Below are 12,338 nucleotides of genomic sequence, written 5' to 3'. Positions count from 1 at the left end.
CCATTGCCAGTGCCAAATGCTCCATGGGAGGATGTGAGTCTTGATTTCGTTTTGGGACTGCCAAGAACTCAAAGGAACAAGGATTCTATCATGGTTGTTGTTGATAGATTTTCAAAAATGTCTCACTTTGTTCCATGCAATAAATCAAATGATGCATCTCATATTGCTGATTTATATTTTAAGGAGATTGTTAAATTGCATGGTATTCCAAGAACTATGGTGTCTGATCGAGATTCAAAATTTGTTAGTCATTTTTGGAGAACTCTTTGGAGGAAGCTGGGTACTTCTTTGAATTTCAGTAGCTCGCATCATCCACAAACCGATGGGCAAACTGAGGTAACAAACCGAAGCTTGGGAAATTTACTTAGAAGCTATGTTGGCAAGAATATTAAGCAATGGGATATCATTCTTCCACAAATTGAGTTTGCTTACAATCGTTCTATGCATCATAGTATTGGTAAGAGTCCTTTTGAGGTAGTTTATGGTGCTAATCCTGCTGGTCCTTTGGACTTAATCCCTCACTCTATAACAAAGCAATTTAGTGGAGATGCTGATGAAAGAGCTAAGCAGATAAAGAAGCTGCATGAGGGTGTGAAAGCAACCATTGAGAAGCACAATGAGAGGTACATGCATGCTGCCAACAAACACAGAAAACATATGGAGTTTAATGCAGGTGATTTGGTCTGGATTCATCTAAGGAAGGAGAGGTTTCCACCGGGCAAATTTGGAAAATTGAAACCAAAGGCTGATGGTCCATTCAAGGTGCTTAAGAGAATTGGCAGAAATGCTTATGAGATAGAACTACCTGAAGATTACGGAGTATCCCCAACATTTAATGTGGCTGATTTGAGTCCTTTTTATAATCATGTTGATGAATCAAACGAAGACTTGAGGACAAGTCTCATTCAACCGGGGGAGATTGACACGGGAGTGTCTAATTTACTACAATCTGATTATATGAGCCTTGATTATGATCTAGTATCTTTTTCAGTCAATAATGATGCCTCATAATCTTTATCTCAGCACACTAAAAAATGACAGCTCATCAGCATATTCTCTGCACAAAGTTAAAGCTGTTTCAATGTGCTTTTCTTCAAGACAAAGGAATGCATTAAAGGAGTTGGTTGGCAGCTGTGAACATTTCTTCATTACCAATGAGTGCATTAAAATAGTTGGTTAGAAGCTGTAAACACTTAATTTCGAAATTCCCTATGCATGAAGGGTTGTTTCATGCACTAGTATTTATTTTGGTGTTTAGGACTTAGAAAGGATTTTTAGAAAACTGAGGATATTGGCAGAAGCTCTCTTGGAGTGCTCTTTTGAACTCTGTATCTCTTGGATGCGTCCTTGAGTGGTGAGTCTTTCGCTTTCAGTTCTGTATCCTTGTTTATTATCATTAAGGTGGTGATCTTCTGTATCCCTTTTGATTTTTAAACTTGGTGGTGAGCTATATATCGTTTTATCGAAGTTTCTTCAAAAGTGCGTTCCTTGCCTTTTGTGATATTTTCTATCTGAACAACTGTTATATCGGTTTTCTATCGACATCCATTCTGCATTTTTCCCTCCCCGGTATCACTATCCAGATGGCCTTACCTATCGAGAATTGCAGCAGGTTTGATGTTAAGGTCGCCGATGGATGGATTTTGAAGTATGATCGTAGGTGCCCGCAAATGAAACTACTACTGATCATGAAGCCTTACCAAGAGATAATTGCATATTTCTTCCTTCTCCCTCTTGATGATCATGAGGCCATGCTCAGAATTAAATGGTTGACGACATTAGGTGATATTTCTTGGAATTTTATGCAACTAATTATGAAATTTTACAGTAAGGAGAAACAGGTGATACTGAACGGGAAACGTGGGGGCGACGTAACAACGATTTGAACACAACAAATGGAGAAGGTTTTGCATAGAGCATACAGCGGCTTTTTGGTACAACTTGAGCAGCAAACTAAGGGAGAGCCAATAGAATTTGAAGATCTAAACCTACTTCCTTTGCTTGCTGAATTTTCAGATATATTTGACGAACCGCACAACCTACCTCTTACCCATCGGCATGATCATTATATAATGATTCTTTCAGGCAAACCTCCAGCAAATACTCGGCCATATCAGTATCTACATCTCCAGAAGGATGAAATAGAAAGGATTGTAAAAGATATGCTCGAAACAGGAGTTATTCGGCCAAGTTGCAACCTCTACTCTTCACCGGTGATACTTGTACGCAAGAAGGACGGAACATGGCGAATATGCGTTGATTACCGAGCTCTCAATGGCATAACCATCAAGGATAAATACCCTATTCCAGTAGTAGATGAATTGCTAGATGAAAGGGAGCACAAATCTTCACAAAGTTGGACCTTCGATCCGGGTATTATCAAATACGAGTGTATGAAGAAGTCATACCGAAAACCTCCTTTCGAACACACAACGGCCACAACGAATTTTTACTTTCTTCAACAAAAGGTGGAATATCTTGGGCATATCATATCAGAGGAAGGTGTGACGGTGGACCCCTTCAAAATTGAAGCAATGCAAAACTGACCTACCCCGAGGAACATAAAATTGCTACATGGCTTTCTGGGTTTAATAGGCTACTATCGTAAGTTCGTGAAAAACTATGGAAAGATCAGTACACCACTTACTTCCTTACTGGAAAAAGATGTCTTCCAATGGTCGGACAGAGCCTCCACTACCTTCGACAAACTTAAGGCAACCATAACGACGACGCCGGTGCTAGCGCTACCAGATTTCAACCGACCCTTCATCATTAAGGCCGATGCATCTGGAGACAGAATGGGAGACGTTCTCATGCAAGATGGTCAACCACTCACATACATTAGCAAGACATTGTCTCTCCCCTATCAAAACATGTTAACATATGATAAGGAGATGCTCGCCATTATGCACGCAGCAACGAGGTGGAGATCGTACTTGATCAGGCAATACTTTCAAATCAAGACTGACCATAAAAGCCTAAAATATCTCTTGAAGCAGAAGATATCTTCTCCCGAGCAGCAAAAATGGGTAACAAAACTTCTTGGATTTGATTATGAAATAACTTACAAAAAGTGGAAAGAGAATGTTGTTACAGATGCGCTTTTACGGCTACCTAAGCAAGCTGAATTTTTGGTCATTTCACTTTCGACTAGTGACTTCCTTGAGGATATTAAGATGGAATGGCAAGAAGATTCGGAGACCAGTAAGATCATAAAAAAAATGGAGGAAGCACCAAGCTCTGTGGCTCATTACAATTGGGACTCAAAAGAATTACACTATAAGGGATGCATTGTGCTTGTGACAAATTCTACTTGCATCTTCACAAGCAGATTTTGGACAAAGTTATTCCATATGCAGGGTATTAAATTGAAGAGGAGTACGGCATATCACCCACAAACCGATGGCCAGATGAAAATTGTAAATAGGTGCTTGGAGACAGCCCAAAGCCACCCACCAAATAAGGCTACCCAAGGAGAACTCCAAACCCAGCCAAGTGCCATTATTGATCGACGGATCGTGACTCGATGATGATGACCCACTACTAAAGTGCTAATACAATGGGCGAACCTACCAACAGAAGATACCACTTGGGAGAACTATAACGACTTGAAGATAAAATTTTCAGAGTTCATGAATCGTCAGCCTTAAGGATAAGACTGATTTGAAGAGGGCGGGTCTGTTAAGACTCTAGCTAGGAGAGTCCTAATTAAGAGGGACATTCATGTAAAACCTACCTAAGCCGACCCCTATTAAAGAGGTGAAGAGGCCGACTAGGGTTAGGAGGTTGTTTCTTAGAGAATAATTAGGAGTTGTAAAGGAATAGGAGTCTTGAGTATGAGTCCTATTAGGAGTTGGTTAGAAGTAGGAGTCTTGAGTAAGAGTCCTATTAGGAGTTAGGGTTTAGAAGCCCTATGAATAGTCATGTATTCTACCTCTTTTCATAAGCAATAGATGAATCTTTTCTGCAGCCTTTGAGCAGCAACTTGGAGGGAGGAACCCCTATAGAGTTCCAAGGAGGCCGATCCCCTAAAGAGATCAACCCCAAGTTTAGAATCTACAAGGGTTCTAACAATATACTCTACAATGATCCACAAGCAGTAACCCTAATACAACTGATAAAAGAAGGTAAGGCACAATATTTTCGGGTTTAAGAGAGACTCGTCTATATCAAAGGGAATAGAGTTTATGTTCCCCGAACAGACAATTTGAGGCACGAACTCTTGAGTGTCATAATTTCCTTTAAGCAGGAAATCCAGATATTCACCGAACGTTAGTTCTCATGAAGAGGGCCTTTTATTGGCCGAAGATAGGGATTGATGTGGAAAAATATGCTCGAGCGTGCCTTATTTACCAACAAGATAAGGTAGAGCAGCGAAAATTGGTGAGACTTTTGGAGTCGTTGCCCATACCAAAAAGGTTGTGGGAGAGCATTTCCTTGGACTTCATATCAAGCTTACCGGCAGTAGGGGAACTTGGCACAATACTTAGTGCAGTGGCAAAAGCTTCCTTGGACAAAAGTCAGTTAGAAGCATAAAGATGTCCTATGATATGAAAAAGCAGTCATCAAGCGTCGACAATTTAGGTGGGAAAGAATGTCACGAATGATCGTCGCGCACCCACAACACCTTTATCTACTGATCGTTTGTTGCTTTTATTTACTTATACATATGTTTAGCAGTGTATTTTGCCATATTTTTATGTGTTTTTGCTTGATAACTGGGAGCAAAATAATTTGTGGGGCAACAGAGCGACTGCTCACCAGAACGGGCAAGCTGCCCCAAAATGGCCTAGTTTTCACGTGTCATAGCCTATTTTCTACAGTCTGCAATGTGATGTGAAATGTCAACCATCTCAGCACCCTAGAACCACCCGTGTGGTATAGGGCTAGATGGGAGCTTGGGGTAGTGTTGAGCGTTAATTGGATTCACAAATTCGCACGTAAAGCCTCCGAGAACTTGACAACACGCCCGACACCTGGTGAGCAATCGTTTGTAGACTTACGACTATTTGTTTGCCGTCTAAAGTCCTTATTTTCCCCCTCTCTTTTCTCTCTTGCACACCAAGTGTTTATTGAATTGCTTGTAAAGCTATCCTCTTTGCAACGCGTCGGAACTTGTCCGTCGTTTGTTTTCGAAATTTATCAATTTGCTCTCTTACAAGTCCTTCAAAACCTGAGCAAGATTGCAACTAGGCTAACCCTTTTCGAACGGATAACATAAGGGTGTCTCACGACTTAGGTAATTCCAACTGAGTCCGTGACAGGCTGTTTAGTTTCTAAAAGCTATATATATTTTATTTTGCTCATATCTTAGAGTTTTGACACCTAGTTCTATTTCTTCACTCTTTTCTTTATATTAATGGGCACTTTAATCCAAGGAAGCAACCTTATTCAATGAAGGATTATGTGATGAGGTTCTTCGATAGATCTATAACAATAAGAATTTCTACCTTCGACCCCTAACCACTAAGCAATTTGGTTTCATATTCTATTGGTTGATACTTATTTTTACTTTATTTTTTGTTTAATTTGATTGTAAAAACCAAGAAAGTAAGTAAAATAGAAAGAACATTAAAATAATATTTTTCTAATTTTTGACTAATTTTTCAATTGATTTTTCAAATATCAATATGTACGAATGTATTGAATTGACAGTCAATACACATCGATATGTCTAAGATAGGTATAGGACTAGGTACGAAATTGCATTCCACATAATGATCAAGGGTCCAATAAGGTCAAATTCTAGGTTAGAAATTAGTATTAGATACATGCATCTCATTTTATATTTGATTGTATATTAATTGCAATGATACTTAAACAATCAAGTCCAAAAGTACCTAAGACCTTTCATATTGTTCATGTAACACCTTGGTCATATAGGCTTAAACATGTAACTAGGCTAAGTCCAAAAGTGGGCTAAGAATTAGAATATCTTATAAGGGTTTGATGGACGTACTACTGTTAACTTGGGCTTAAGCATTTTGAGCTAGTGATCTAGGCTCAACGAAGTTAACAAGATAGTTACCCCCATTAAATTTCAGCATGTAGCTATGTATCAAATAATTAAGGTATAGTTCCATGTTAAATGTTGGATTATTAAGATCTATTGTGATATTATATACCTGTATAAAGCGTGAGATGTTTCATGGATAAACATGTCAAGTAACTATAGTAATGGTGCTCTAGGGTTTATTAAATATGCTAAACCAATAAACAAAAATAACTATGTCAAGTCTGATACATACCACAGTGCAGTAGAAAATGAGAAAGAAATATGCATGGTTAAAAATTATTTTGAAGGCCACAACATAGTTTATCTTCTGAGAGAAAGAATAGAGCAAAACTACTGAAATTACAACCACCAAAAAACCAATGAATGCCACTAAGGACTAATAGCTCAATACCATCATTCTCTCCTCCAAGGGTGCTTCTATTACTTCAAACTCAGCGCCTTTATAACTTAGCGTACGACAAACATACATACCCCTAAAATAGGTAAATAGTCATAATGTTAGGAGAACATCAACCACAATGAACAAGACATGAAGGTCCCAAATTTTCTCACCTAGCCTTCATGTCCATGGCAACCAGTTCCAGTGCTCCAACGCCACCCTTATCAAGAGCCCCTGTAAAATTTGGTAGAAAAAAATGAAACACATGTTAAAGACACTTTTCAAACAAAAGCCATTATTACAAGAGAATCAAGAAACTACAACTATAGAATGGAAGGACAATAAACCAAAGGGTAAAAACTTAAATATGACATAAAATTCACTACTTAAAGCCCTAGGTTTTTATCACATAAAACTAAAAGAAATTAAAGGATAAACAATTTTATCAACCACATGAAACTAGTTGTCTGTATTATTATAGTCTAGAAAAACAATTTGAGAACTGTTCTTTTCCATCATTCATGCCAGTAGCACACCTGTGTCCACACAACATTAAACTATAACTGCAGATGGCATATACCACACAAAAAGTATTATCTATAGTACACATGGATGAAAATGGAATGGACAAGTTTTAGATATCCCAAAGTATGAAAATTTGTCATGCAATTAGTCCAGTCATTAACCCAAACGGACAAAGCATACCTCATCAGTCACAAAAATAAATGCAGTTAAACATGACTTACAATCTAACATTGATAAATACTGTGAAGTGCATAGAATGTTTTCTTGTGGAAAGAGCACAAATGCATCCATGATAGCTGGTCTATTGATGCCTTGATGGATTGTCTAATTGTTAGTCCTGGGTATAGTAAGTGTCTTGCTCAGAATGTACAATCCAATCAACTGAAATGCCAGTTTACTACATTATTAATAGTTTTGAAATTAAACCATTTTATAAAGAATATTTACCATCACAACCACCATTTAATGGTCAGATAGTATTCCAGATAAGGGTTCTTTGGACAATACATTTAAAAGAAGTAGCAAGGTCGATTAGGTGTGCTTAAGCTCAAATATAATCTGGCCTTATTGGCAAATGGTATTGGAGATTATTCAACAAAAAAAAAGTTGCTTTGTTATTATGTTGTTGTTTAAATACTTGGGACATCCATCTTCTAGAATTATCATTCACCCTACCTAGGACATTGTCACCATTAAGGCTTCCTTTGCCAGTAAGTAGAATTATCCTTTCCTGCATCTATATGTTCGAGCTTGGAAATAATGCACCTGTTCGATTTTAGAAAGATGTCCAAGTTGAATATTCACACCTCCTGATTTCAAATAATCTCTCCTTTCTGGTATTCTGCAAGGCCAGATATTATTATATGGCTCCACCATTTAGTCATTCATTCTTTGATCTTCTAAAATTTTCTCCTGGCCTTAATATTCTAATGTATTTGTTAAACTTCTCTATTTAGATTGCTTGAAAAACTACTCTTGTCTCAGCATCCCGATGATGATATTTAAAAGTTCCACACACAGTTCAACTTTTCTATGTCCTATCACTTTCTGAACTTTTTAAGACACTTTGTCTTTAGATCAGTCAATGTTGCTAACAGCGCTAGGGGCTAAAAGGTGCCATGATTCCAAATCGTCAGAGATGCTAGGCACTAGGCCAGGCAAAGCGAGATACTCACCAATAAAAAATAAGGAGCTCACCAAATATTAAAATAAAAATTAGATAATACTTGAGTTCCATATCATTTAAAACTCAAAATATCCCCACTAAAACTACGGTGAAATTTCAAAATTTTATCAATGACAAATTCAATAATTAAGATAATTCATAAACTATTACCTGTTGAGACAGAAAATAGGGGCACAAGGATAGAGAATTGGTGCATAGGGATACAGAAGAGGGCCCTAAGGCCAAAGAAGAGGAGGCGGGGGGGAGGGGTGTGTGCTGAGGGCTGAGACAAATACAGGGGGTGTGGCGCTGCGACACAGAAGAGGGGCAGCACCACCACAAAGAAGATAAAGGGGGTAGGGGCTACATTGTTAGAAAGTGGGAGAGAGAAAGTGACCTGAGGGGAGAGAGAAGTCAGGGAAAAGATAGAGCAAAGAGGGAGAGGAAATGTGCTACTAGGAGGAGAGAGAGAGGGTGGTCGGGGGCAGAGAACTAAGAGAGGGTGGTCCAGCTGAAGGATGTACCACCGCACTAGGGTAGGGAGCCGCCATGCACACAAATGTTGGTTGTCAATCGTTAGTTGTCGTCGAATTGCCTTACACGCAACAAGGACTGCCAACCAACCACTGAACTAGGGTTCTTGCAAGAGAGGTGGCATCATTACGTTGATTGCCTAATTGGGTTCGGGTGCATGCCTAGGCTTCCCACTTGGGCCCCTTGGCGAGCGCCCAAGCACCCAAAAATAACGCTACATTTAGGTGGCTTGCTTGTCGGGGAGGGATGCAACATTGACCCATCTTGTTCTTAGAGGGGCTCCACAATTGGCATCACTAACCATATCTTGTTTTTATGTTCCTTCACCCGAAGTTTGAACCGCTCAAGGTCTTCAATTTTGACTAATACCGTCCGCACCGGGCGGTACGTACCGATCTGCCAACAGACCAATACACGGACCGTCGACTACCGGGCGGTATTTTTTTTTACTTTTATATATATATACTTATATATACATATATATAAAGGTGACGTCGCCTCGTTTTTCTGCGACGTCGCCCCGAGTGGGGAGAAGAGAGGCGACGTTGCAGATTTTTTTTTTTACTTATATATATATATATATATATATATATATATAGAGAGAGAGAGAGAGAGAGAGAGAGGCGGCGTCGCAAATTTTTTTTTTTACTTTTACATATATAAATATATATATGGAGAGAGGCGATGTCATCGAGTTTTTCTGCGACGTCGCCCCGCCTGGGGAGAAGAGAGGCAACGTCGCCGAAGCGACGTCACCGAAAAAGAATTTTTTTTACTTTATATACACACACACACATATATATATATATATATGTATGTATATATATATATATATGTATGTATATATATATATATGTATGTATATATATATATATATATATGTATATATATATATGTGTATATATATATACCTAGCTGTCACGGACTTAGTTGGAATTGCCTAAGTCATGAGGCACCCTTGCGGCAAAGTCGCGAACTTAGCTTGAGTTGCCTAAGTCGCAAAGCACCCTTGTGCCAACTTCTCGGACTGAGCTGGGGTTTGCCTAAGTCATGATGCGCCCTTGCGATATGTCAACTAATTTGCAACCTCACTCAGGTCCCGAAGGACCTGTAAAAGAGAAAGTTGATTAATTCGAAAACGAGCGACGAACAAGTCCCAACGTCTCGCGAAAAGGGAAGCTTTACAAGCAATTCAACGAGCACCTTCAGTGCAAGAAAGAAAAGAGAGGGAAGGAGAAAACAACAACTTTATAAGGTAGAACGAATAGTTGCAAATCCATAAACAACTGCTCACCGGGTGTCAAGCGCGAAAGCAAGTTCCCATCAAGTTAACATACGAACTTGTGAAGATTGTTCAACGCCTGACAATATACCAAAGCCCCATCCAACCCTGTGCCACCCGAGGGGTTCCAGGGTGCTGAGATGGCTGACGTTTCGTGTGCAGCTATGACGTGCAGAAAACGAGCCTTGGCACGTGAAAACAGAGCTATTTTGGGGCAGTTCGGCCCAGCGCGACGTGCGGTCGCACTGCAGCGCTGTGAACTGTCGTTGCTTATATTTTACGAGCAAAAACACACAAAACCAAGGGAAAACATGCTACCATGTCTCTATACAAGCATGCAAAAGCGACGAACGGTTCGTTGAACGAAGTTCTTGCGGGTGCACGACGACCGTTCGTGACATTCTCCCCCACTTAAACTATCGATGCCCTCGTCGACGCTTGTTGGTAATTATTAATGACTACTTCTTCATGTCGTAGGGCGTCTTCGGGCTCCCAACTGGCTTCAGTTCGGGGAAGCTTTCGCCACTTCACCAAGTACTCAGTCTGCTTAGGTCTATTGGGTAGCTTTATCTTGCAATCCGCTAAAATGGTTTCAACTTGCTTCTCGTAGGAGGCTCTAGTGGGGTGTAGCCGAGTTGGAACATTTCAAGAAGCATCTTGCGTATCCGAGTGGTAGGCTTTCAAGTTGCTGGCATGAAAAACATTATGAATTTTGAGTCATGCCGACAGCTGCAACTTGTCGGAGACGTTGCCCACCCTATTGATAATTAGGAAGGTCCCTTCATACTTGGAGTGATGCTGGTTGAAGCTTCACCAACACCAAATCGCGGACATTGAACTCTTGTGGTCGCCTTGCCAAGTCTGCCCACTTCTTCATCTTTTTGGCCGCCTTCTCCAAGTAAGCTCGTGCAATATTTGCATTTCGGTACTATTCTTTTGCAAAGTGATATGCTTACGAACAACTCCCAGTATATCCGATAGCCAAGGTGTGAGGAGTCGACGGTTGTTGTCCTGTAATGATCTCGAAGGGACTCTTATTAGACGCAGAGATCCGCTACAAGTTATAGGAGAATTGGGCTATGTCCAATAGCTTCACCCAATCTCGTTGATTGGCACTCACGTAGTGCCGAAGATATTGCTCAAGGAGCGAGTTTATCCTTTCGGTTTAGCCATCCGTTTGGGAGTGGAGGCTTGTGGAGAAGTATAACTTAGACCCCAACAATTTGAATAGCTTGGTCCAGAAACGTCCTAGGAACCGAGCATCTCGATCACTAATGATATTATGCGGGACTCCCAATACTTCACCACATTCTTCATCATCAGCTTGTTCGCCTCCTCTGCTGAACAGTGTAGGGGTGCAACAATGAAAATTGCATACTTTGAAAATCGATCGACCACCATGAGTATCAATCCGAGTCCCCCTACTATCGGCAAGCTTGATATGAAGTCTAAGGAAATGCTCTCCCATGACCTTTCTAGTACAGGCAACGACTCCAAAAGTCCCACCGACTTCCGCTGCTCCACCTTGTCTTATTGGCAAGTGAGGTATGTTCGAACATATTCCTCTACATCAATCCCCATCTTCGACCAATAGAAGGCCCTCTCCACGAGAGCCAAGGTTCAGTGAATACCCGGATGTCCAACCCAAAGGAAACACTCAAGAGTTCATATCTCAAATTGTCCACTCGAGGAACATAAACCTTGTTTCATTTTGTGTAAATGAGTCCCTCCTGAACCCAAAATCATCGTGTCTTGCCTTCTTTGATGAGTTGCATTAGGGTTACTGCCTAGGGATCACTGTACAGTTTATCCCTAATCCTGGAAAGGAAGTTGAAGTACAACTGACTTGCTTGGCCTTTGCCCTCCAACTATATTGCATTCACTCGCTCCACTTTCCGGCTCAGTGCATCGGCCATGACATTTACTTTTCTTGGCTTGTACTCCATTGTCATATCAAACTCAACTAAGAAATCCTGCTATCGTGCTTGCTTTGGGGAGAGTTTCTTTTGAGTTTGGAAATAGCTCAAAGCGATGTCTGTCCTCGGCACAAATCACGATCCGAGAAGGTAGTGCCGCCAAACTCGTAAACAGTGGACCACCGCTATCATCTCCTTCTCGTGCACCGGATACCGCCGCTCGGTCTCGTTGAGCTTGCGGCTCTCGTAGGCCACCGGGTGACCCTCCTGCATGAGTACTCTCCCAATAGTGAAATCTGAAGCATCTATATAGACTTCGAAGTTCTCTCCATAGTCCGGCAATTTGAGCACCGATTCTTCCAACACAACAGCCTTCAGATCTTGAAATACAGCTTCACATTTGTCAAACCATCTCTAAGGTTGCTCCTTCTTCAGCAACTCCGTCAGTGGAGTTGTGCGCTTCGAATACCTAGCTATGAAGCGCCGATAGTAGTTGATGAAACCAAAGAAGGATCTCAGCT

The 12,338-nt window shown here is 40.6% G+C and overlaps 1 protein-coding gene across 4 annotated transcripts in view; it reads right to left on the bottom strand.

The window, feature by feature from the left end:
- The window catches only part of LOC103994866 (protein FORGETTER 1), a 102,110-nt gene that overhangs the window by 77,445 nt on the left and 12,327 nt on the right, over nucleotides 1-12,338 (bottom strand). For all 4 annotated transcript variants that reach the window (XM_009415314.3, XM_009415315.3, XM_065164257.1 and 1 more), the window contains exons 9-10: nucleotides 6,569-6,629; nucleotides 6,408-6,489 (exon numbers count right to left, since the gene is read on the bottom strand). In XM_009415314.3, the coding sequence (XP_009413589.1) occupies nucleotides 6,408-6,489; nucleotides 6,569-6,629 (143 nt within the window). The remainder of the gene's footprint in view (nucleotides 1-6,407; nucleotides 6,490-6,568; nucleotides 6,630-12,338) is intronic.

The sequence above is a fragment of the Musa acuminata genome, chromosome BXJ3-8, assembly GCF_036884655.1.
Source record: "Musa acuminata AAA Group cultivar baxijiao chromosome BXJ3-8, Cavendish_Baxijiao_AAA, whole genome shotgun sequence".
Classification (NCBI taxonomy): Eukaryota; Viridiplantae; Streptophyta; class Magnoliopsida; order Zingiberales; family Musaceae; genus Musa; species Musa acuminata.
This window is presented reverse-complemented; position numbering and strand designations above follow the sequence as displayed.